Source organism: Nycticebus coucang, chromosome 12 (genome assembly GCF_027406575.1).
Source record: "Nycticebus coucang isolate mNycCou1 chromosome 12, mNycCou1.pri, whole genome shotgun sequence".
Classification (NCBI taxonomy): Eukaryota; Metazoa; Chordata; class Mammalia; order Primates; family Lorisidae; genus Nycticebus; species Nycticebus coucang.
In genome coordinates this window covers 108,324,060-108,346,423 of record NC_069791.1, presented here as the reverse complement: position 1 = coordinate 108,346,423, position 22,364 = coordinate 108,324,060, and the positions used below count along the sequence as shown (strand labels likewise).

The 22,364-nt window shown below is 45.9% G+C and overlaps 1 protein-coding gene across 8 annotated transcripts in view; it reads right to left on the bottom strand.

Annotated features, from left to right (window-relative positions):
- Window positions 1-22,364, bottom strand: part of CLEC16A (C-type lectin domain containing 16A) — a 241,250-nt gene that overhangs the window by 63,342 nt on the left and 155,544 nt on the right. For all 8 annotated transcript variants that reach the window (XM_053554134.1, XM_053554138.1, XM_053554136.1 and 5 more), the window contains one exon: window positions 4-155. In XM_053554134.1, the coding sequence (XP_053410109.1) occupies window positions 4-155 (152 nt within the window). The remainder of the gene's footprint in view (window positions 1-3; window positions 156-22,364) is intronic.

Below are 22,364 nucleotides of genomic sequence, written 5' to 3'. Positions count from 1 at the left end.
TACCTGCAGAAGGCCTGCAAACTTGACCACTCCCCAGCCAAGCCGGGACACATCAGGCTCCACCAAACTCATCTGGTAAATATCAACAGCTAGGAATCGCTGGACCATGCCTCCATCCTTGGTGATCACCGTGCACGCAATCAAGTCACTATTATCTGGGAGAAGAGAGGTAGAGGACAGAATGAGGCCCAGCCCAGCTGCCTGACCTCGTGGAGATACTCGAGCTGACTTTCATTCTGCCACACAGCAAAGCTCAGAGATCAAAGCCCAGGCTGAGAGTCACACAGACCCGGGTCTGAGACCTTCCTCTGCCGCTTAATGCTGGGCAAGCCTCATTGCCTCTCTGGGCCTCAGATTCCTCTCCAGCATAATAAGGACAATGCCCACTCCTTCAAGGCACTACTGTTAGGACAAAAAGCAGCACTACTCCAATGTGCACCATGTCTTAGGTGGTCCAACTACAGCTTAAAAATAACCAACAACACAAGAATCCCATTAGCATTTCATGCTTCCATATAGACCAATGGCAGCTTCTAGTTAAACTGGGTTCACCTACATTAAGTGTTATAGAATCACCAAGCCTTAAATTTAGAGTCTGGCAATTTGGAGCCAACCTCTGCGCTAGATGGCATATGATCACCTGGGCAAAGCACCTGGCCCCTGGGAATCAATTTTCTCATTTGTAAAATGGGAATAATGTCCCTTACCTTGAGGTGTTTGGTGTGTTGAATAAGAACAGATAGGAAAAGTGGGGCCTTTTGCATAGGGTCCTCAGCATATGCTCAGTCCCTTCTCTTACTTGAAGTAATCCCCAAATTCAGTGTCTGATTGACGACTTGCTCTTGAGACACTGAAATCACTGGACTAAGAGAAGACCATTGAATGTACAGCCTGAGTTCCCACTCATGGAATCCTCTGCCACATTTCTTTTAAACAAAATAGCTGAACCAGGAAACAACCTAAAGATCCCCAAACAGAAGAACTATTTGAGTATGATTTTTTTTCCCACCAGATGGAAAATTATATACCCATTTAAAAATTATGTTTAACCAAACTATGAATAGTGGTTATCTGTGGGGAGAGAAGTGAGACTTGGGGGTGGGAGTGTGTTGGGGGGAAAGTATTAATGGGAGAACTTTCATTTTTGCTCTATGTACCACTCTATCACTTGAGGTGATTTTCGAATGAGAAATGCAAGATACACTTTTGAAACACATATGATAGGCCCAAGTTCAAATGTTTGCCAGTAATTGCAATGACAGTGGAAAACATTACCATTTTAAATGAAAGAGAATACAAATTTTATTATTATGAGTTTGCTATTCCAGTTGTGGAATACCTCCATAACTCCAGTAAGTTTTGTTGGGAGCACTTTAAACAAATATTAGGCTTACCTTTACTGGGGGAGGAGGATGGTATTACAAATTACATTAATTCTCGCTCCAAACACACATGATAAAAAATTTGGGCTCAAGTATTCTCCAAGGATCTCCCCACTACTCTACTGTTTGTACTTTTCATTGGAATCTAAAGATAATAGGTAACCCTACCATCACCACACCCTGTGCACACACCTCCCCACTCCACACACGCCTTGGTTCAACCCTCTGATAGTGCGACCTGCCTAGGAGTCTGACTGTATATGGAAATAGCCTGTCCTGTCCTCTCAGCTCTTACAGGCCTTGTGTTTCTCCCTATTCTCTCTAGCAGATGACCACTGAGGACAGCCAAAGTCCCCACAGCAAACACCAGCACTCAACAGGCTTACCTGTCTACATCTGTACTTTCTTTCTGTATTATCTGTGGCAAGAATCTTCTTCCCTTTCCCAACAGTCAAGTATTTGAAAGTATATTTTTTCAAATATATTGTACCCTGAATTTTTAGTTCTACATGGGATGATTCTCTCTAGATCTCTAGTCTTCTGTATTGTCAAAAATGAAAGTCATCATATTCATTCTTCTAAACATTTCCTTGGTGGTAGGTAGGGTTTGTTTTCTTTATCCAATATTTAAAATACTTCCTAAATGGGAATCTTTTTTAAAAATACTTTTAAAAAATAGAACAAAGACAATAAACATTCTTTCCTTTTTTTTTCTCTTCTGTCCTCCTTCCTATCCTTTCCTCTCTTCCGTCTCTCCTAAACTGGACAGCATAACTTCTGTTCTCACACTCACAGAAGCAGCTCATCTGAGGGCCAGCCTGGGGGAAGCACAGTCATGGTGGGCTTTGTCACCACCCCCCTCAGGAAGCCTGGCTTGGGGAAGGTTGGGCGGCAGAGAAAAGACCTGCCCCCTCGACCATGAGGAGCAAAAAAGGAAAGACAAACCCCAAAGCGGAACAGCTTTCAGAAGCCAGAAGCAGTAATTGAGACATCAAAGCCTGGTGAGAACACAGTGAGAGATTTCACAAGAAAACTACAGTGCAGTTTTAAACTAAAAACCAGTGAGGCAGGAGGGCTCCCGGGGAGGGAGCCTCTTGCTTTTCAAAAGTTGTGGGGCAGTTAAAGAGAAAGGAAGCGGCTTCTACCCATTACAAGAGAATGCCATCCTCAAGGCTGATCAAGGAAATACTGGTTTGGGGTTACTTGTTAGTGGGCTTCCTGGGTATCACTTTAGGGAACTCCTACAAACTCCCTCCCCCTAGCCCTCAGCTGCTCCACACACTGGCCATGAAGCTCCTGGGGGACAGGCACAGTTCACCTTAGATTGCCACCATGTCTTGGATAGAGGAGGAAACCAGGACAGCTGGAATGGAACCCGACTTCGCCTACACACCTAGGCCTTCACCTATAGCCTCCCTGTGAGAGTATGATAATTTTGCTGGGAGTCAGAGAAGTCATGCTGGCCCGATGGAAGGACTCAGTGGCAGGGAGGCCAGTCCTGGAGTAGGGCAGCCTCAGGAGACCCTGGGCCTGACACTCAGGAGTGCCCATGGCTAGGAGAGGCCAGGGCAGGTGATAAGTGACATGAGGCTTCCTGGCTTCCATACACTGCTGCTGTCCATGTGTCACTGCCCATCTGAATCCTGTACACTTCAAAATGGCTGGGCGAAGGACACCATTAAAATAATCAGAAGACAACACAGGAGGATATTGCTATGATCTACTAGGCAAGCAGGGAATAAAGCAGTGACTGTGACAGACTCCCTTAGGCCACTCACAGACAGGGAATGGGGGCAGCCAAGAAACACACACAGAGGTGCTCCTCAGGGAAATCAGGAAACAAATCAAAACAAGACACCATATCCTACATATATGATGGGCAAGAATAAAAAAAGGTCTGATAACATCAGGTGCTACGAGGACACAGAGAAACTGGTATTCTCAAAAGCTGCTACTAGGAGAATAAACTAACTGAGCCATTTTGAAGGGCAAATTCGCATTATTCATTAAAACTGACCTAGCAATTGGTATGTTCCCAAGAAAAACACTCACACGCGTGGGCCAAGAGACATGTATAAGGACGTTGACAGCAATGATGAAAGCCTAAACAAAATCATTCAGTGCAAAACTGCATGGTAACAACAAGGAAGGTATCAGCTCTCCAGATATTTCAACAGAGTCAAGTCTCAAGAACATACTGTTGAGTGGAAAAAGCAAGCTGCAAGGTAATTTTAGGTTATGTGCAATGCTCTGATTTTCCAAAGGGAAAATGGAAATGTTACTAATATTTGCATACTATGGGAGGCTGAGGCGGGTGGATTGCTTGAGCTCAGGAGTTCGAGACCAGCCTGAACAACAGCGAGACATCATCTAAAAATAGCCAAGCGTTGCGGTGAGTGCCTGTAGTCCCAGCTCCTCAGGAGGCTGAGGCAAGAGGATCTCTTGATCCCAAGAGTTTGAGGTTGCTGTGAGCTATGATGTCACAGCACTCTGAGGAGGGCAACAAAGTGAGACTCTGTCTCAAAAAAAAAAAAAAAAAAATTTTTTTTTTTTTTTTTGCGTACTTAAAACTGAATAAAGAGAAAAGTGAATCTCTTTCCATATCCTTACACACAGGGCCTGGGGCCCAGCCAGGGCTCGGGAAGCAATAGGCCAAGCTGCTGGCCAGCTAGGCTCTGCCTGACCACAAAGACAGCAGATAATCACTAACTGGGTAATAGGAGAACCTAAGAGATCCCCCATGGCATCCTTGGGGCACGGCTATGGATACTTCCAAACTGGCCAGACCAGTGAGCTCAAAACTCCGGTGTCCAGCTCACCTCAGATGCGTGAGTGCAATCTGAGCACCCGCTCAAGGCCAGAACCTTCCTGGGCACTGAGACCGAGAATGAGGCTTGGCCCCCACCCCAAGGAGCTCAGGGTCCAGTTGTGCAGCCTTGGTGCCCATTGGCAGAGTTGGGCTCAGAACCATAAAGGGCCACAGAGACCAAGGCTCCATTCTGGGGAGGGGTCAGACCCTATGCACAGAGCAGGTAGGGTGGTAGAGGTCTCTACCATCCACCCAGGACCCTACAGGCATGGTGTGCCCTTCTGTGGAGCTCCACTCTAGGGAAACATGACATGGCCCTCCTGCTTCTAAGTATTGCCTTATTTTTTATTGTTGGGGATTCATTGAGGGTACAAGAAATCAGGTTACACTGATTGCATTTGTTAGGTAAAATCCCTCTTACAGTTGTGTCTTGCCCCCTAAAGTGTGTCACACACCAAGACCCCACCCCCCTCTCTCCTTCCCTCTCTCTGCTCTCCCCTTCCCCCACACCCACCACATCCTTAATTGTCATTAATTGTCCTCATATCAAAATTCAGGACATAGGATTCATGCTTCTCCATTCTTGTGATGCTTTACTAAGAATAATGTGTTCCACTTCCATCCAGGTTAATACAAAGGCTGTAAAGTCTCCATTATTTTAACGGCTGAATAGTATTCCATGGTGTACATATACCACAGCTTCTTAATCCATTCCCGGGTTGGTGGGCATTTAGGCTGTTTCCACATTTTGGTGATTGTAAATGGAGCTGCAATAAACAGTCTAGTGCAAGTGTTCTTATGATAAAAGGATTTTTTTTTCCTTCTGGGTAGATGCCCAGTAATGGGATTGCAGGATCAAATGGGATTTTGTTTTATTTTTTAAGGAGGGAGAAAATTCACCATTTTATTTTATTTCAAAATATTAAGTGTATCAAAATCCTTTTCACTAGATAACACTCATAAGTTCCCATTTTAAAAGGTATAAAGTGTTTTTTATAGTGGAGGACAGTAAGTCTCCCTTGTACCCCTCTGTGGAGGCAACCACTGTATGCATTTCTTGTTATCCATCCACTACACATTTCCAAGTCCTCATGGAGCTATGGACTTTCCGTTTCCTCTTTACAAATGGTGCCACCCACACTGTGTTGTGCATTTCCATTGAACCATGTATCCTGGTGACAGACATACCAGTACACAGACTCTCCTCACACTTTTCAAGCTGCATTCTCTCAATGGTAGGGATTGCCCTAAATGATCTGACAAGTCCCCAACTGATGAGTATTCGGCTTGCTTATAAGCTTTTGCTCAGATAGTTGAAGGAATATTCTTATTCCTATGCACAGGTGAGGGCAAATCTATAGCAGCAAAGTAGAGTTTAGGGTTAATTTTTCTCTCTAAAGCATTTGTGTTTTGACAAAATAAATTTATTTAAAAAAGAAACTTCATATCATTACCACGAATGGAAAAACCAGAATTACTTACAATCAATAAGGTAAATATAGAACTTGATTAAAGAGAAAAGAACATTTTATTAAGTTATAACATAATGCTTGCTCTTTTGATAAAAATGGAAATCCAAGAATTATAGAGGTTCTAAGACAAACGAGTATCAATCTGAGATTTTTTCTTTGGTGTAACAGAATGGACCAGAGGGGCACTGGAATGGATTTGCCTATGAGCTCTACAGAGATTGTCACAGCAGTATTTCCTGCCCTTTGTGTTCTTACAGCGCGACTTTGACTCTCTTTCTATCAAGCGGTGGGGTTCTTTTTACTTGAACCTGTGTGGGCCTCTATGATTGCCTAGATCAAAAGAGTAACAGCAGAAGTGATGCTATACATACAATTTCAGGCAAGGTCATAAAAATGCTGTTCAAATTTATCCACCATGCTGTGAGGGAGCCCAGGAAGCTATGGATACATCTGTAAAAAGAAACCAAGGTCTGGGGCCCATGGCTAACCCCCAGTCTATCCTCCCTGGCTGATGCCACTTGGAGCAGAGACCCATTGAGCCCTGGGCAAATTACACTTTTGTGAGCGGAGAAAAAAACAAACAAACAAACAAAAAAAACCCAACCTGTGGTTGTTTTAAGCCACTAAGTTAATTTAAAGTGGTTTATAAGTCAGCAATAGATAATCACAATGATGATTTAATTTAGTCCTATATCCAGGCATACCTAGATTCTAAAATTCTTTTAGCACTCACCAAGGGGCTGCCTACCACATCTCAGAAGAATGGCTTGGAGAAAGAGCTATTGGCTGTTTTGGATGTACAGAAGGTCCTACAAGTACTAAGCAGCAGGAAGGGAAACCAGGACAGCCATTTCCCAATGGAATTTTTAAGATACTGAGAAAGAGAGAAGGAAAAAGCATGAAAGAACCACTTTACCAGCGCAGAACTGGGGTAGTTGTCCTGGTAAGAACAGCTTGGGCTTTGGAGCCATGGAAACTAGATTTAAATACCAGCTCTGCCAGTAATAACTGTGGTCCTGGATGGGCCACCTCCTTTCTCTGAGTCTCAGCTTTCTCACAAAAATAAGACCATCAGAGGGGCAAGCAGTGGGGGTTGTTGTTATTATAAGTCAGTAGTTCTCAACCTTCCTAATGCCACAGCCCTTTAATATGTTCCTGTGGGTCGTGATCTACAGGTTGAGAACCACTGTTATAAGTGCTCTTTATTAAGGGCGGTCATAGTGAACCGTCCCTTATAAAATTAATAAAAGGCCATGAGGTGGGAACTGTGGGTAGGGAAGATCTGTCTATATATATATCTAGAGAGAGAGAGAGAGAGGGTCTGACAATTAAGTTCACAAACTCATCCTAGAAAAAGTGCTACATATCTCATCGCTGAATACCACTGTGCTACTGGTTGAAGTACTCCCCTCAAGTAGCTAGGCACTGACACCAGTGCCTACTCCAACCTTCAAAGTACTTATAGAAGGGCGGTGCCTGTGGCTCAGTGAGTAGGGCCCCGGCCCCATATGCCGAGGGTGGCGGGTTCAAACCCAGCCCCGGCCAAACTGCAACAAAAAAATAGCTGGGCGTTGTGGTGGGCGCCTGTAGTCCCAGCTGCTCAGGAGGCTGAGGCAAGAGAATTGTGTAAGCCCAAGAGTTAGAGGTTGCTGTGAGCCGTGTGACGCCATGGCACTCTACCTGAGGGCGGTACAGTGAGATTCTGTCTAAAAAAAAAAAAAAGTACTTATAGAACTCTTTTTCTGGAATGGTCATCAGAGTTGTCACTGTACAGAGGTCTGACAGTTAAATAAATTTGTGAACTTTGGCTCGGTGCCTGTAGCTCAGTGGTTAGGGCACCAGCCACATATACTGGGGCTGGTAGGTTCAAACCTGGCCCAGGCCTGCTAAACAATAATGACAACTGCAATAAAAAAATAGCCGGGCGTTGGGTGGCACCTGTGACTCAAAGGGGTAGGGCGCCAGCCCCATATGCTGGAGGTGGTGGGTTCAAAGCCAGCCTTAGCCAAAAACTGCAAAAAAAAAAAAAAAAAAAAAAAAAAAAAAATAGCCAGGCGTTGTGCCAGGCACCTGCAGTCCCAGCTACTTGGGAGGCTGAGGCAATTGCTTAAGCCTAAGAGTTTGAGGTTGCTGTCAGCTGTGATGCATCAGCACTCTACCAAGGGCAACATAGTGAGACTCTGTCTCAAAAAAAGTTTGTGAACTTGCCACCATGCACTTACATTGGCAGCACTATACAATTTGGGAAGTTTTTATAGCCTGGTCTATCAGTGTCTCAAAGCTGTGTCTGTGTTGATGTGCGGTGGTATCTTGCTGAGTGCATTCATTATTGTTGTTGAGTGTTTTTGTGTGCTGTATGACAACAGCTCTGATGGCCATTCCAGAAAAAGTTCTAAAATTGCTTTGAAAGGTGGACTAGGCACTGGTGTTGGTACATTGCTTCCCAAGTTGTGTATACTGCAAAGGTGACTGTAGTGATATTCAGCAATGAGGTATGTACACTTTTTCTAAGTGAGTTCACGAACTTAATTTTTAGACCTCATATATGTAACCATCCATTGTCCCCTAGCTTGCTTTCCTATAACTGCTTATTGTTCACAAGTCACATAGCTGACGGTCATAAAGATTCTTAGCTTTCTTTATTGCTCCCATAGATTACATCACCACTGTGAAACCTAAATCTAGTTTTTTTTTTTGGTGGTTTTGTAACTTTATTTGATGTGTCTGACAATCACCAGTTAGTTGTCATGCATGTTGACTGACTGTAGATTTTTGGAAGTGGTAACAGGTACATAGGTAACCAAAGTATACAGCTTGTTTCGTGAATCTTCATCTTCATTACGTTTTCTGGACAACTGCATGAATACGTTACGGTACATTCCTTATGCCTTTGGCCCAGACAGCTCTGTTGAACCTAGTATCAATGCGCACATCTGGAGTCCCCATCTTTTTTGCAGCAAATTTCCAGATCTCTTTGTGTGTCCGGGAGGCATGCTTCTTGAAGCCCACCCCATGGATATGCTTGTGAATGCTGATGGTGTATTCTCGAGTCACTACCTCGTCGATGGCAGACTGGTCCTTCTCCTTTTCACCACCCTTCTTTGTGGGAGCCACTCTGCTGGGCCCAAGTTGGAAAGAAAGTTAAGCCTCGTGTTTGAGATATCTTCTAGGCCCTGCATTCTAGTAGAATGGCTCACCTACCCAGACCAGTGGCCCATACTAAGGAACTGACTCAACTGGTCTTGCAACCCCTACCCAAGAACTGACTCAGCAAAGAAGCCAGTTGGTTTCAGCCCTATGGTTCTGCCCAGGCAATCAGCTGACTCAACTGCCTAGCCCTTTGCTTGCCAAACTATCTTCACGAACAGTTTTTTCCACATTCTTGAGGAGAACTTCCTCCCCTCTCCTTGCATGGCTCTTTCTCTGCTGTAAACCCTGCTGTCTCACTCACTCCTCTTGAGTGGCAGGCAATGAATCTGGTAAGGCTGTAACAGTAGTGGGGTCCTCACAGCACAAGTTCAATTACTTGAAAGCAACCTAACTTTTGGAGTCACTACTGTCTCTAGTCAGAACCCTTCTGCTTGAGGTAAAGCCAAGCTTTCTAAATGCAAGCTCTTGACTAAATGAGTTTCTTAAAAGGGAGAAAATGAATCATGGTTTCTGATTGTTTCTCAGAACTCCTGTGGGGTCATGGAGTAAAAGCAAGATATACAGGCCTGCTGGCCTCCCCAAAGAGACCTCCCCTGCCCCCTTCATCCCAGGCCGCCCTATCCCATGTCCTGCTGTGCTTGAATTCTCCCATGTATCCTTCCTTGTTGAGGTCCACCTCCCTGTCCAGGCTGTGCGTCGCAATGAGGTAGAACCTGCCTGGCCTCATTCACTGTTGTACCCACCAGGAGGGCCTGGGCAATGGCTGGTGCTGAATTAGGGTTTGTGGATGGGATGGAGGGATGCTGATGTCTTTTGGTTCTCCCATTTCAAGACCAAGGAGTTCTCAACCAACTTGTCAACTCCTGGCTGAAGCCTTCCTCCATTGCTCCCTCTGACAGGCTGTTGCTCATTACTGAGCAACAAATGGGGCTGATTGACTTTTGCTGTATTTAAATGATTTCTTTATAATAAAATATGGATGCAATGCCATAATTTAATTCTTGGCATTGGTGGCTCTAACTTACATTTAGAATCAAAGAAGTTTCTATCCTTAAGGCAGTATCTCTAGGTCAGCTGAACTGCAACACTTTGAAATCTGAAACTCTGGGTTTTAGGCCATAGCTGGAGTTTAGATTAGCAACTTAGTAAACACCACTGAGTCTTTTGGGTACATGTTGCTAATCAGAGGGGTCAGGAGGCTGGAGGAACAGGAGCACTGATTCCAGGCAGGCGCACCCTGTGATTCCAAGACAGCAGGGCCTACGTTTGCAAGGGACTCACGGGTCCTGATCTCTCTGCCCATCCAGGCTAGCTGACTTGGTTTCTATGCCAGGGCCTGCCTGCTGCCAGAGCTTAGTGAGGGGCAGTGCAGGGCTAGCAAAGACAATGAGGCTCACGGACTTTCTCAGGGGCTGGGGATGATGTGTCACTCTAGGCTATGGCTCTCTAAAGCCACATACTGAAAGATTGTCAGCACTAAGTTTGGAATTGAGGACACTTCCCCAGTAGTTTCATCAATGACAACTGCTGCTGACACTACAACTAATCTTTGTTGAGACCTTTTGTATGCCAGGTCCTGAGCTCCCACTTTATGTGGTTCTGGGATCCTCTGAGGTGGTTTGCTGATTCCAGAGGACACAAATTGTAGGAGCTCAAGCCATTTACCCAAAGACACACCCTGATAAATAAACTGGTTGAGGTATGGAGCCGGATGGACATGTGACCTTTATACCATCCTGAACAAGCTAACTGAAACCCAGCATTCTGGTCCCGTGGATGGGGTCATTTCTCTCAGAGGAGGGTGCAACCCACCAGAGCTAGAAGTTGAGGGCAGGGATGCTGGCTGGTTCTGGCAAGAGGACAGTCAAATGACATCAGCTCTCAATAGGCAGGCTCTGGACGTTTGACCCCACGGAGGCCAAGGACCTGAAGCTAACTCTGTGTTCCTCAGCTGCCCTTGGCAAGGTTTCCCCTTCACCGAGCACTTGGTGGCCCCTTCCAGTGGCAGATGTAGGTCCTTCTCTGGCTCAGGAAATTCTGTCTATTTCCCACCCTTGAGAGTTTCTCTTCCTGGCATGCAGAGAGACTGATGTTGGGTATATGGCCCTTGGGATCTTTTCAGATGCTGGGATAGGCAAAGCCCTGCCCTCATGGAGCCTCCAGACCAGAAGGATGGCAGGTGAGCTACTGGACGCCCTAGGGGTTAGCATCTGTGGGATAAAGACGGTTATGTTTTGGCAGAGAATAAAGCTGAAGACTTAAGGGAAACACCAACATAGCATGCCTCCCTGATGACAGAATGCTGCTGAGGGGAGAAGCTGCCGCCAGCCAGGGTTGCACCAATGAGGAGCGCCGGGTGAGTCATGACTTGCTGGGGGCTGGCAGGCAGAAGCAGGCTAGGTGCCAGGCAGCATGGGGAGGTCGGTCAGCCGCCCAGCAGGAGAAGGCCATTCATCTCCCCAGTGTCACCTCTCCATCAAAGCCTACTACATGATGACAACGGTAGCCATTCTGTGGCATAAGAAAGTTGCTCACATCACATTTCCTTGGGAAACTGCTCACTTTGTGAAGGAAGCTTGTACCGATTCAAGTGTAACCCACAGAGCTGGAGTGACAAGGAACTGGGCCATAGTAAATTCTAGACTCACCAAAGCAGGGAGAATAGCCCTCTCTGAACAAAACCCAGACCTTCCTGAGCCTTAATTAACCCTGAGGGGGATTCCACACACCGCCCATGACACTCAGAAGCCAAAAGCAGATAGAACTCCACACTGGGTGTGAAACAGCATGCTCAGTTAGGTTGGCTGCTTCTCCTGACAGTCAAATCAATCCTTTGAAGAAAATTAAGTAACCATTTCTCTATCAACCCAGCAACAGCTTATGGGTTATTTGCTACAAGTAGCAATCAATTACTCTGTCTTCTTTGTAGCTCCCTAAAGTATCCCTTCCTAACCTGGGAAGGGGCAGCCATGAGGTATGGTATTTACTGGGTAGACAGTGGGCATGGCACCTTTCTATCACCAGGCTCATAAGCCACATCCCTCTAAGAATGCAAAAAGAATAAAATACACTGGAGCCGTTCCTCAGATTTGCAAAGGGTACCAGCAATGACGTATGCACACAGCGGGTAATTTATTGAAATCCAGTCACCCAGGGAACCCGTGACCTGGTGCTTATTTCTGACAGTGAACTGTGACTGCTGGGGCAGCTACCACACTGGTGTCCTGGCCTCAACCTCCTCCCCACCTAACCTCTCTGCTCACAGTGCCAGCAGCAAGCCAGGGAGGCACTGCTGAGAGGCCTCTTTGCTTCCTAACACATTCCAGCCCTTCTTTTCTTGCTAGAAGCACCGCTACCACTATATGGGACTACCTGGAATTGAGTCTTAGCCCCACCACTTTCTAGCTGTGCTGACCTTGGGTATGTGGCTTTGCTTTAGTTGCACATTTATAGGCTGGGAGCAATACAATGACTTTGTAACTATTTCAAAATACGCAAGCTGGAGTATTTAGGGAGAAGGGTACTGAGGCCTGCAATTTACTTCAAAATGAATTTTTTTAAAAAGGACAAGTTGGGCATACTGGTACACATCTATAGTCCTGGCTACTCGGGATGTTGGGGCAGGAAGATTATTTGAGCTGAGGCTGTAGTGAGCTATGATTGTGACACTGCACTCTAGCTTCAATATGACAAGTATGGTAAAGGTGGTGATAAAATGTAGGTGGTGAATAAAAGGGTGTTTCTGGGCAATTCTTTTTCAACTTCGTTGTACACTTGAAAGATTCCAAAATAAACCATCGGAGTGGGGGGATTAACTTACTAGGGTTGTTGTGAAGTAACTTTCAGACAAGTGACCACAGGTTTGACACAAGGTGTATGATCCATACACAGAACCTGCACTATAATTATTATTAGTTTTCTGGCCTTTTTATCACTTCTGTGTGATTCATTACTAGAGGAGCCCCTCACTGGGAAATTCCATTTGGTTCCCAAGTTTGCATAGCAGGGATTTAAATAGGAAGTGTTTGAATTAAAGGGGGTATCTGTAGGATCCTTTCTAGAATCTCTTAACTGCAGAATCTTGCTTTCTCCCAGGTGATTCCAACATCACCAAGGCCACTGGATCAATGCTCGCTTGGCAGATATAGGTGGGTAGATCTGTCACTTGCTCACCCAGCAACTATTTGAGCAGAGCCTGGGTGATGGGTCAGTTGTCTCGGTGACTGATAAATGGCCTGAGAGCAACAATCAACTGGAGGGAGGGGCATTGGTACCATTTTCAGACAAAGAGCCCAAGGCTTGGGGAGGCCAGGCACCTTGCCCCTGGGGCCCGCAGGCTGGGGGTCATGCTGGCTTCGGGTAGGGCTACCTGCTTCCAAAGGCGGGGCTTCCCACAGCTACCTCCTTTCTCTTAGTTTGCAATGCACACCCTGTGCCTAGTAAAATCAGGTGGCTGGTTTTCACAAAGTGGCCAGGAAAACCGGTCATATGTCTTTACCTTTTTCCCTTAGGAAATTTCAAGAGACTCTCTTCTTGGGAGAACAAAGGATGAGATTTTTGCCATTCTCATTCCCACATGTCCAGAATGTGTGTGGGCAGCTTCCTCTGACTGCTCAAGTCTACATAAGGATGGGCAACTTGCAAAAGCTTTAATCCTCGTCCCCCTTCTTCACACTGTGCAGAGTTTACAGATAAGCAACACTGTGAAAACAGAATTACCAGAAATAGAATCCCAGTGAACAGAAATTCCAAGTAGAGCATGGCATATCCCCTTATCAAGTGACACACAGATCTGATCTTATAATGCAATGGTGACCACACTTATCTCTACACTGGCTCTCAGAATGCCACATTTGCATAGTACATTGCATAATTTCCTCTCTGGAAATGGCTCTGTTTAGCATGAGTAAATAAAGTTACCTAACTTTATGAGGCAGCTGAATGGAATGCTTGAGATTTCCAAGAAAAGATTTGAATACCTAAGCTCTTCACTGTGTAGCAAGATAGACCTAAGGCAGACTCTACTTTCCCGCACTCCTCCTTCCTTCTCAGCAGCCCAGGAGCAAGGAGCAAGGACACCAGGTATTCAGGAGCCTCCTGCCTCCCATTTCTCTGCTCTGGGCCCCTCCACAGGATGTGGTCAGGGACTCTCCACCCTGTATTGCCTGGTGGCTACTATGTGCCAGGCACTGGGCTGCAGGGATGAAGGAGGCAGAGGACACATTCCTGCTCTGGATGACCTTTTGGAGGCTATTTCCTTCTCTGAAAAATGGAGATACCACTACTTTATGTGAATGGAAACGAATGAGCTGAGGTGCAGACAGGGCTTGTGATTTTTGTCCATGGATGTAGTGAGGGCCCACCTTGCCTTCCTCCTTCTGGATAGAAGGTTCTTAAAGATAGCGGCAACATCTTTTCTTTCTCTTGGATTTCCTGTTAAGGAGAAGTGCACAAGGGTACTCCAGAGAGCAGATCCTGGCCTAGGGGATTCTCCTTCCTCGGTGGTGGTGATGGGGGCACCCAGGCCAAGCACACAGTCTGGGGAATGTGTTAAAACCTCAAGGATCTGCATCACTCACATTAGTAGAGAAGGCATATGTGGGCGCCACACATCTATCTGCAGGGGATCTGGTACCCACGGATGCTGGCCAGACTTCAGGGAGCTCCTTTGGTCAAATGGCTCTAATTTTGGCATTCAGGGCTCTTTTTAGATCGAGAGACAGTCTCTGATGCCAATATCCAACCTATACTCTTCTGTGTATTAGACCAGCTGGGGGAGAAGATGGCTTCACAGACAGAACCATGTACATCCACCTTCCCTCTTATCCTCTTTCAGACTTTTCATTCAAACATTTCTGGGATGCTTTCCTCCAAGCTGGACCCTGTTCTTGGTAAAAAAAAAAAAAAAAAAAAAAAAAAAGGACCACAGAGATAGCAAGGTTCACCCCTCAGGGGTTCCTGTCTAGTTGGGGGAGCCCAGACAAATGACAGTTACATGACGTGTGGGAAGAGCCATGGCAGGGAAAGACCAGGAGGTTGCAGAAACTGGAAGCTGGAGGGGCACCAACACAGCCTGCAGGTCAGAGAAGACTTCCTTGTAGGAGGTGACATTTTATTTTTTTAGGAGGTAACATTTTAAATTGAATCTGAAAGCAGCCTACAATTGGCCAAGCAGAGAACAGTGAACCTCTCTGACCCTTGCTGGCCCAGCACTAGCACCTCCGTTTTCTACCAGTCCTTTGGAGTTTCAGGCTTTTTGCCTCTTTTTAGCTTCAATGTCTGGGGCGTCTGCTTATACACCCCTTGGGCTCTCCCTCTGCATCTGAATCCCTTCCCTGAATCTAAGCCTCCAGGGGCAACTCAGCCTCATGACTGAGCTCCGCCACTCCCCAGTGTGGGACCTCAGCATGCTCCCACCTTCCCTGTGGTCCGCGGGTACCTCATCCATGAACAAACAGAACGGTAATAGTATTTCCCTCTAGGTTGCTATAAAGGCTCTATTGTACTTCTAAAGTGCTAGACTAGGGCCTAGCACTTGGGAATAACAGAAGCTCTTCAAGGTCTATATAGCCAGAAACAGCAGAGTTTGGTAAGAAATGATCTGAGAGCGAGAGGGAGCCTGGGTGTCACCCCCAGTTGGGCCATTTACTAGGCTGTATGGCCTCAGTCAAGGCAACTGACCCTCCTGCATGGGCCTTGGTTTCCTTGTATCTCAAACAAAGAAGTTGGGACTAAACCACATGCCGCTTTTCTGATGGGAAGGAACATCTAAATTTCATACCAGGGGACACATTTATAGCTGTTTGGCAGAAATTTAGTTCACAGAGTGAATGCTTACCGGCATAGCAGTCTGATTTTTAATTAGCTTGTGGGAATTCAGTGTACTTCAAACATTAACAGTAAAATATGGGAGACCTCTGGTGGAGACCAGCCGTACCTTTAGACTTAAACAAAAGCTATATACTTCACAAACCAAATTCCCTGCTCCATGTGTTTAATCTTTAGTGTTCTGATTACCAATAAACTTCTGGCACTAGAGCAACACTTGGAAAAAGCATGTGATTTAAAGTAATACAGTTAATGTGAAACTAAATCTTATCAGCTTAACTGTACAATACTATACACCCAATCAGATGGCTTTTTCTTTAACTTATTAAACTATGTTTAAATAACAAAGAAATTAAGGATCTCAACCATCTTTCCAAGCTTTTTCTTCTTCTTTTTTTTTTTGAGACAGAGCCTCAAGCTGTTGCCCTGGGTAGAGTGCTATGGCATCATAGCTCATAGCAACCTCCAACTCCTGGGCTCAAGCAATTCTCCCGCCTCCGCCTCCCAAGTAGCTGGGACTACAGGTGCCCACCACAATGCCCAGCTATTTTTTGGTTGCAGCCGTCACTGTTGTTTGGCGGGCCTGGGCTGGATTTGAACCCGCCAGCTCAGGTGTATGTGGCTGGCACCTTAGTCACTTGAGCCACAGGCACCGAGCCAGCTTTTTCTTCTTTTAAAAATGAACTTGTATAGGAACTACTCCATTAAATTCATAAAGAGCAAAATAGGAAAAGGAGCTCCATTCACTCATTTTATTTTAGTCATTCAAGAATCTTTTATGGAGTATTTTTTAGAATGCTAGTTCCATGAGGGCAGGGATTTTTGTTTAGTGCTCATGGCCAGGCCCAGAGTAGGTGCTCATTAAATACTTGTTGAAAAGAGAAATGCCTACTTTGGGTAAGGTGTTGGTGAGACAGAGAGACAAGACTCAGTCCCTGCTCTCAAGGAGCTCTCAGAACAGGGAGAGAAAACAGACTAAATGGGACACGCACAGTGAGATGGATGTGAAAGCCAAGGACACAGTGGCTGAGGCTTCCAGGCCAGGGTGAAAGGGTCGGGAGAGGATGCTCCCAGATTTGTGGGGCTGGAATATGAAGATCAAGGCAGCAAAGGTTGGTGGGAGGTGAGGCTGCAGAGGCTGGGGACCTGTCAGTAAGAGTGGCTTCATTTAAGCCATGCTTAGAAAATTCCCTGGAACTGAGGATTACAGGAAGGTCATCATGGTAACTCAAAGTTTTTGCCCATGATTATTCACTGAAATTTAATTCATGCCTTTAACTGGAAGTTCATAATTAAGACCTAGACTGGAGATTAGAATATACATGAAGAAAGTGTTTACTAAAGATATACATATACATAAAAAATAACAAGAATACTTCTCATTCATTCCTTTATTTATCAATTCATCTAATATTTACTGTGTATCTGCTACAGGCCAAGCACAGCCTCAGGTCATAGGGCTGCAGACGTGAAAATGAAGGTCTGTTCTCCATGCACAGTTTGCTGGGTGCAGACAGACCATAAACCAGTAAAGGAAATACATCTGTTAGTATCAATTGTGCTAGCACAATGGCTAGGCAGCACTTACCTGGCTTATAGACTTTTTACAAAAAGTTCATTTGCAAAGTCTACAAATAAACTTTTCGAAGTCTCACCCATTTGCAAATGTATAATTATGCTAATTTTAAAAAATAACATTTACAGGGTATTGAGTATTTAGTAAGTACCTAGCACTGTGCTAAGCACTCAAAACCATCCAGTGTGGGAGGCACTGTTTCATGCATGTTACACATGAGAACACTGAGACATGACAGGGTCAATAACCTACCCAAGGTTGTACTGCTAATATTATGATCTTCAGTAAGGTCAATTCCCAGGACTCCAGGCAGGAAATACCCGCAGTGAGTCAAGCCCAAGCTCCTCCATATTCTTGGAACCAAACTCTAATCCCATAAAAGATTCTGCAGGCCATATTGAGTTAGAGGAATCTGACAGCCAAACAAAATGACATTTGGCTGCCTGTGCTAAGAAATCAGCTGCCTTCAGAGCAAAGGCAGGGGTAACTTCACTTTGGCCAGGCTGCATGCACACTGGTGCCTTCAGCTGCTCTTGCTGAATTCTTGGCAGAGGAAATCCATCAGCAGGCAGAGAAAGGGAAAGGTTAAAGAGAGTCTGGAGATTTTAGCAGGATGGTAGGAGGGCACAACAGATGGTGAGAAAGCCTGGCCTCCAAGGTGCTGTGTGCCCCACAGGCCTATCTCCTGGCCAACACGTGGCCAGCTCCAAAACCCCCACACCTTGAACTTGCTGCAGGACAAGTGAACAGAGGCAGGTTCACTGAGCTAGGAAGCCCTGGATTCACATTCGTTAGACAAAAGGAAAGGAAAGAGCTAGTGAAGTTGTCACTAGTACACTTACGTACATTATAAGCAGAGCTGCTGCAGTCAATGCTTGGCAGAAGCCTGCCTGCTCAGTGAGCTAGTGACCCAGCCATGCCCCTAACCCTCAGGTGCAACCCTGGCGAGATAAGAATCATGATCCCCACTGTTTCTGCTTCCTGCCATGTGCTGGGTGCTTAAACACAGTATGGGCTCTGGGCCTCCACTTTCCAATCTGAAAACAGGGCTGACAGTGGCACTTGGCTGTCAGGCAATGAGGAACTCAGAGAAGCAGAGGGCAAACACCTGGCCAAAATCATGGACACTGTTATCACCCTTGCTTCACCTTCTCTTCACCACGACTACTGCCTCCAGGCCACAGATGAAGACACCTGTTGAAAACATGCCAGTAAGTGAAGGAGCTGGGGTTCTGAACTTCTCCAAAACTTTTCTTGTTCCCTGATTTTATCCCCTCATGCTGAGCAGTGCTGCACCACGGGACTATCTGCGCTGATGGAAATGTGCTATAGCTGTGCTGTCTAGTAAGGAGCCACCACAAATGGGGCTACTTATGTTTCAATGATTCTGCTCCTCTGTCAAACTGACCATATTTTAAGGGCTCAGTGGTTACATGTGACTAGCAAGACAGTGGAACAGAATTTTCAATTTAATTTAAATTTTGATTTTCATTAATTTAAAGCCAGATGGCCACAGGTGGCTTGTGGCTACCATGCGGGATTATGAAGGGCTAGAGGCAGCCACAGAGAAAAAAGAGACCAGGACCACCATGTGAGGCTGCAGGAAACAGCCCTGCTTCACTTCTGCCAACTCTTGGAGTGAGAAAGACCCATCCCAGGAAACCAGGGTCATACAGAAGCAGCCTGGCCCAGGGCCTTGGAGTGCCCTGACCTGGAAGGAATAGGAAGCTCTGGCCACACACACTCCTGACTCTTGGCTCATTCAGCGTGGGAGCCTTCATTCTGTGTGTCACCTTAGCAGACATGCCCCCTGCAGAGCCAACAGCCAGCACATTCCCACAAAGCTCTCTTTGTGTCACAAAGAAAGTAGATACCATTGGTGGGCATGGGGAAGCCAGGAGCACTAGGGATAATGAGGCAGATGTGCATGGCACCGCTGGTCTCACTGCTGGGTGGATTCCTCATGGGCCACTCCCTGCCATCCTCCCTGGCCTCTGAGATGAGTAAGGGTCTCACAGGCTCACTGCCTGCATATCCTCTGTCCTGGCCCACATGGGGTGAGCACAGCAGAGGGGCAGGAAAAGTTCCTCCTGCGCCAGCACTTGGGTGGGAATGTGCAGCCGCCTGGAAAGCCTGAAGTTCACACACGGTGACTTGGGAAGGAGCCAGGATTCCTTGAAGTGAGGGCCACTGACAGCCTGGGGCACTGGCACTGGTTTAAAGTACAGACTTCAGGACTCCAGCTCTGCCAGGCTGACTCTTAGAGGGCACAGCCCAGGAAAGTCCACAGACAAGTGCTTTGGAGACCTGTTAGATTTCACATACCTTCACAGATGATTGCACTGTGACAGATGGGGTGACGGGTGGTCACCAGTATGCTCTGCTCTTAGTGAGGAAACCATGGCCAAGACCTGGAGCTCCTTGTCAAGAAACCTGATAATTTTTTCAAGGATGGGACTCAGTAGTGACACTACCCAGGACAGGACACAGAAATGCTTGGTGGCAGTTTAGAACAAAAGGTTAACTGCCATTTGGCCCCTATCCCCTCCTGCATCCTCAGCACACAGGCCTTTCCACGGAGATGGGGCCGAGTCGGATCTGATTTCTGTGTCTCTGTCTTCTCCTTGAACTAGCTCTTTGTTAAGGGGAAGGCACTGAGAACCCATCCTGTTCTCCACTGTGCTAGAGGGTGCTGCAGGGGCCTCAGTTCATCCTTAGAACAGGGTCTCCCAAACTCTGTTGGGTGTGGCATGACCCAGGGATCTTTAAAAACACAGACACTGGGGCGGCGCCTGTAGCTCAGTCGGTAGGGCGCCGGCCCCATATACCGAGGGTGGCGGGTTCAAACCCGGCCCCGGCCAAACTGCAACCAAAAAAATAGCCGGGCGTTGTGGCGGGCCCCTGTAGTCCCAGCTACTTGGGAGGCTGAGGCAAGAGAATCACTTAAGCCCAGGAGTTGGAGGTTGCTGTGAGCTGTCTGATGCCACGGCACTCTACCGAGGGCCATAAAGTGAGACTCTGTCTCTACAAAAAAAAAAAAAAAAAAAAAAGTAAAAAAAAAAACACAGACACTGGCTCCTGCCCCCAGGTGGTCTGGTTTAATTGGTGTGGCGTTAACCTAGGCATTGGGTTGACTGAGAATGTTTCTAGTACACAGCAAAGTATGCACACCACCTGGCCTTCCAGTTTCTTCTGGGGAGGCAGACCTCCCTAGCCTATCCCTCATGGGGAGGTGAGGAGGCAGACTTGCCCAAATCCCACCCTGAGCCAACATGGTACTCAGCTGAGTCTGATCATACTGCTTGTGCTCGTGCTATTACAACATAAGGAGCCTGCAGCCCATGGATAATTAAAAACAAAGCACAAAATCCTTGTCTTCGTCTTACTCTGAAACACTGGGAAAAGATCTTTCAGGCCATTCATAAAACAGACGCCCAATGGGGCCAAAAAGCTGCTGAGGTTTTCAGGACAGGGAAAGCTCACTGAAAAGATGTCAGTAAACACAGAGGCTGTAATACAATCCCAGGCTGATGGACTGCACGGCATCCTCGGGAGTTAATTACAATAGCCCTGCGCTCATTCCTGTGTGTCAGCACTCTTTGCTATTCACGATTCAGGTAAAGAAGGATGTAAACTAATAGGTGAGGGAATGAAATTAATTGAGCTAAGCCTTTTAAAAATATTTCTGATACATCAAATTGTAATGAAAGATTAACACACACAATGGAAATATTAAAAGGCACTTACAGAGGCCCCTCAAACACAGGGAGAGTAAGAAATGTGCAATGGGTGAGGGAGCTGATTAAATCTTTCAGATAAGGGAATTGGTAACTGATGTGAGGTGTTTATTCACAGCCAAGAATTTAAATCAGGAAAATAGCTCCTGGTCACACACTTGACTGCTCACACTGGTGAGGCCTTCCTGGAGGGCAACCTGGTAATAGGTAAAGTCTTTCAGCTGGGCTTGCCCTTAAACTCACAAGTCCACTCCTACAATTTTAATTAAACTACGGCCATCCTTGTGGATGGGTGCAGAGATTCAGCTACAGAGAAGTTTAACTGTTCATGGGTGAAGTGCCTCAAAAAGGCAAAAACTCAGGGAACACCCCCTTGATGGATTGTTATATGGTCAGTTTTTTAAAAAACGCTGTTGAAATAGTGTTTTCTGAACTTTAATCATCTCTTTACCACTTTAAGAATTTTTTCATAGTTTATCATCTGCACTATTTGATACTTTTAAAAATTATGTTCTCTCCTTTTGCACTTAAAGTTATTTTAAAAAGAAACCTTGTACCATTTATACAAATGCAAAATTAGCATCATCTGTCAAAAGAAGATATAACTGTTCACATAGACAAAATAGTCCTATACGTGCCAATGAAAAACTTTCTCAGGCTCCACCTCTCACAAAGTCTGGTGGAGAAGAATGTCTTGGCCGCTGACATAGCAAGGCATCCCACAGGGCCTGGCGAGAAGAATGAAGGTACCAAACAGCACACACAGGGTGATCTCATTTTGCAAAATGAACGCAAGTGGTTATGGTATGGTTGTCAGTGTTTTATAAAATGTTTGTCTCTCTTCTCAGTTTTCTACAGTGAATTTATAATACTTTTATAATCAAAAAATAAATTTAGAAAAATGTCAGTGGGTCTCCTATGGGTCCCTGTGTGCCTCTTGAGAGAGAGGTCTGGGAGGATCACACCCAACTGTAACTCTGGTTATCTGGAAAAGTGAGAGGAAGGGGTAGAAACTACCTAGTTTTGTTGTCTCACAAAGACAAGGCATTTGCATTATATATGTGTAATTAAAAGTTAATGGCCAGGCATGGCGGTGCACACCTATAGTCCCAACTACTTGAGAGGATGAGGTGGGAGGGGCTTGAGTCTAGGAGTTCAAGCCAGCCTGAGTAGCATAGTGAGACCCATCTCTAAAGATAAAAATAAAAAAATTGGCCTCTGCCCCGAGGGTGGTTCTGTCCAACACATAGCTCACTTTCCCCACAATAGACCTGGCCTGTGGGCAGAAGGCCAGGAGAAGAGCAGGGGGAGGGGAGAGCCCAGGAACATGATATGCCAGGTGTGATGGGCCTTTCTAGCCTTGATCTCTCCGTAGGCTTTTTTCTTGTTCACTCTCCACTGCATTTTCTT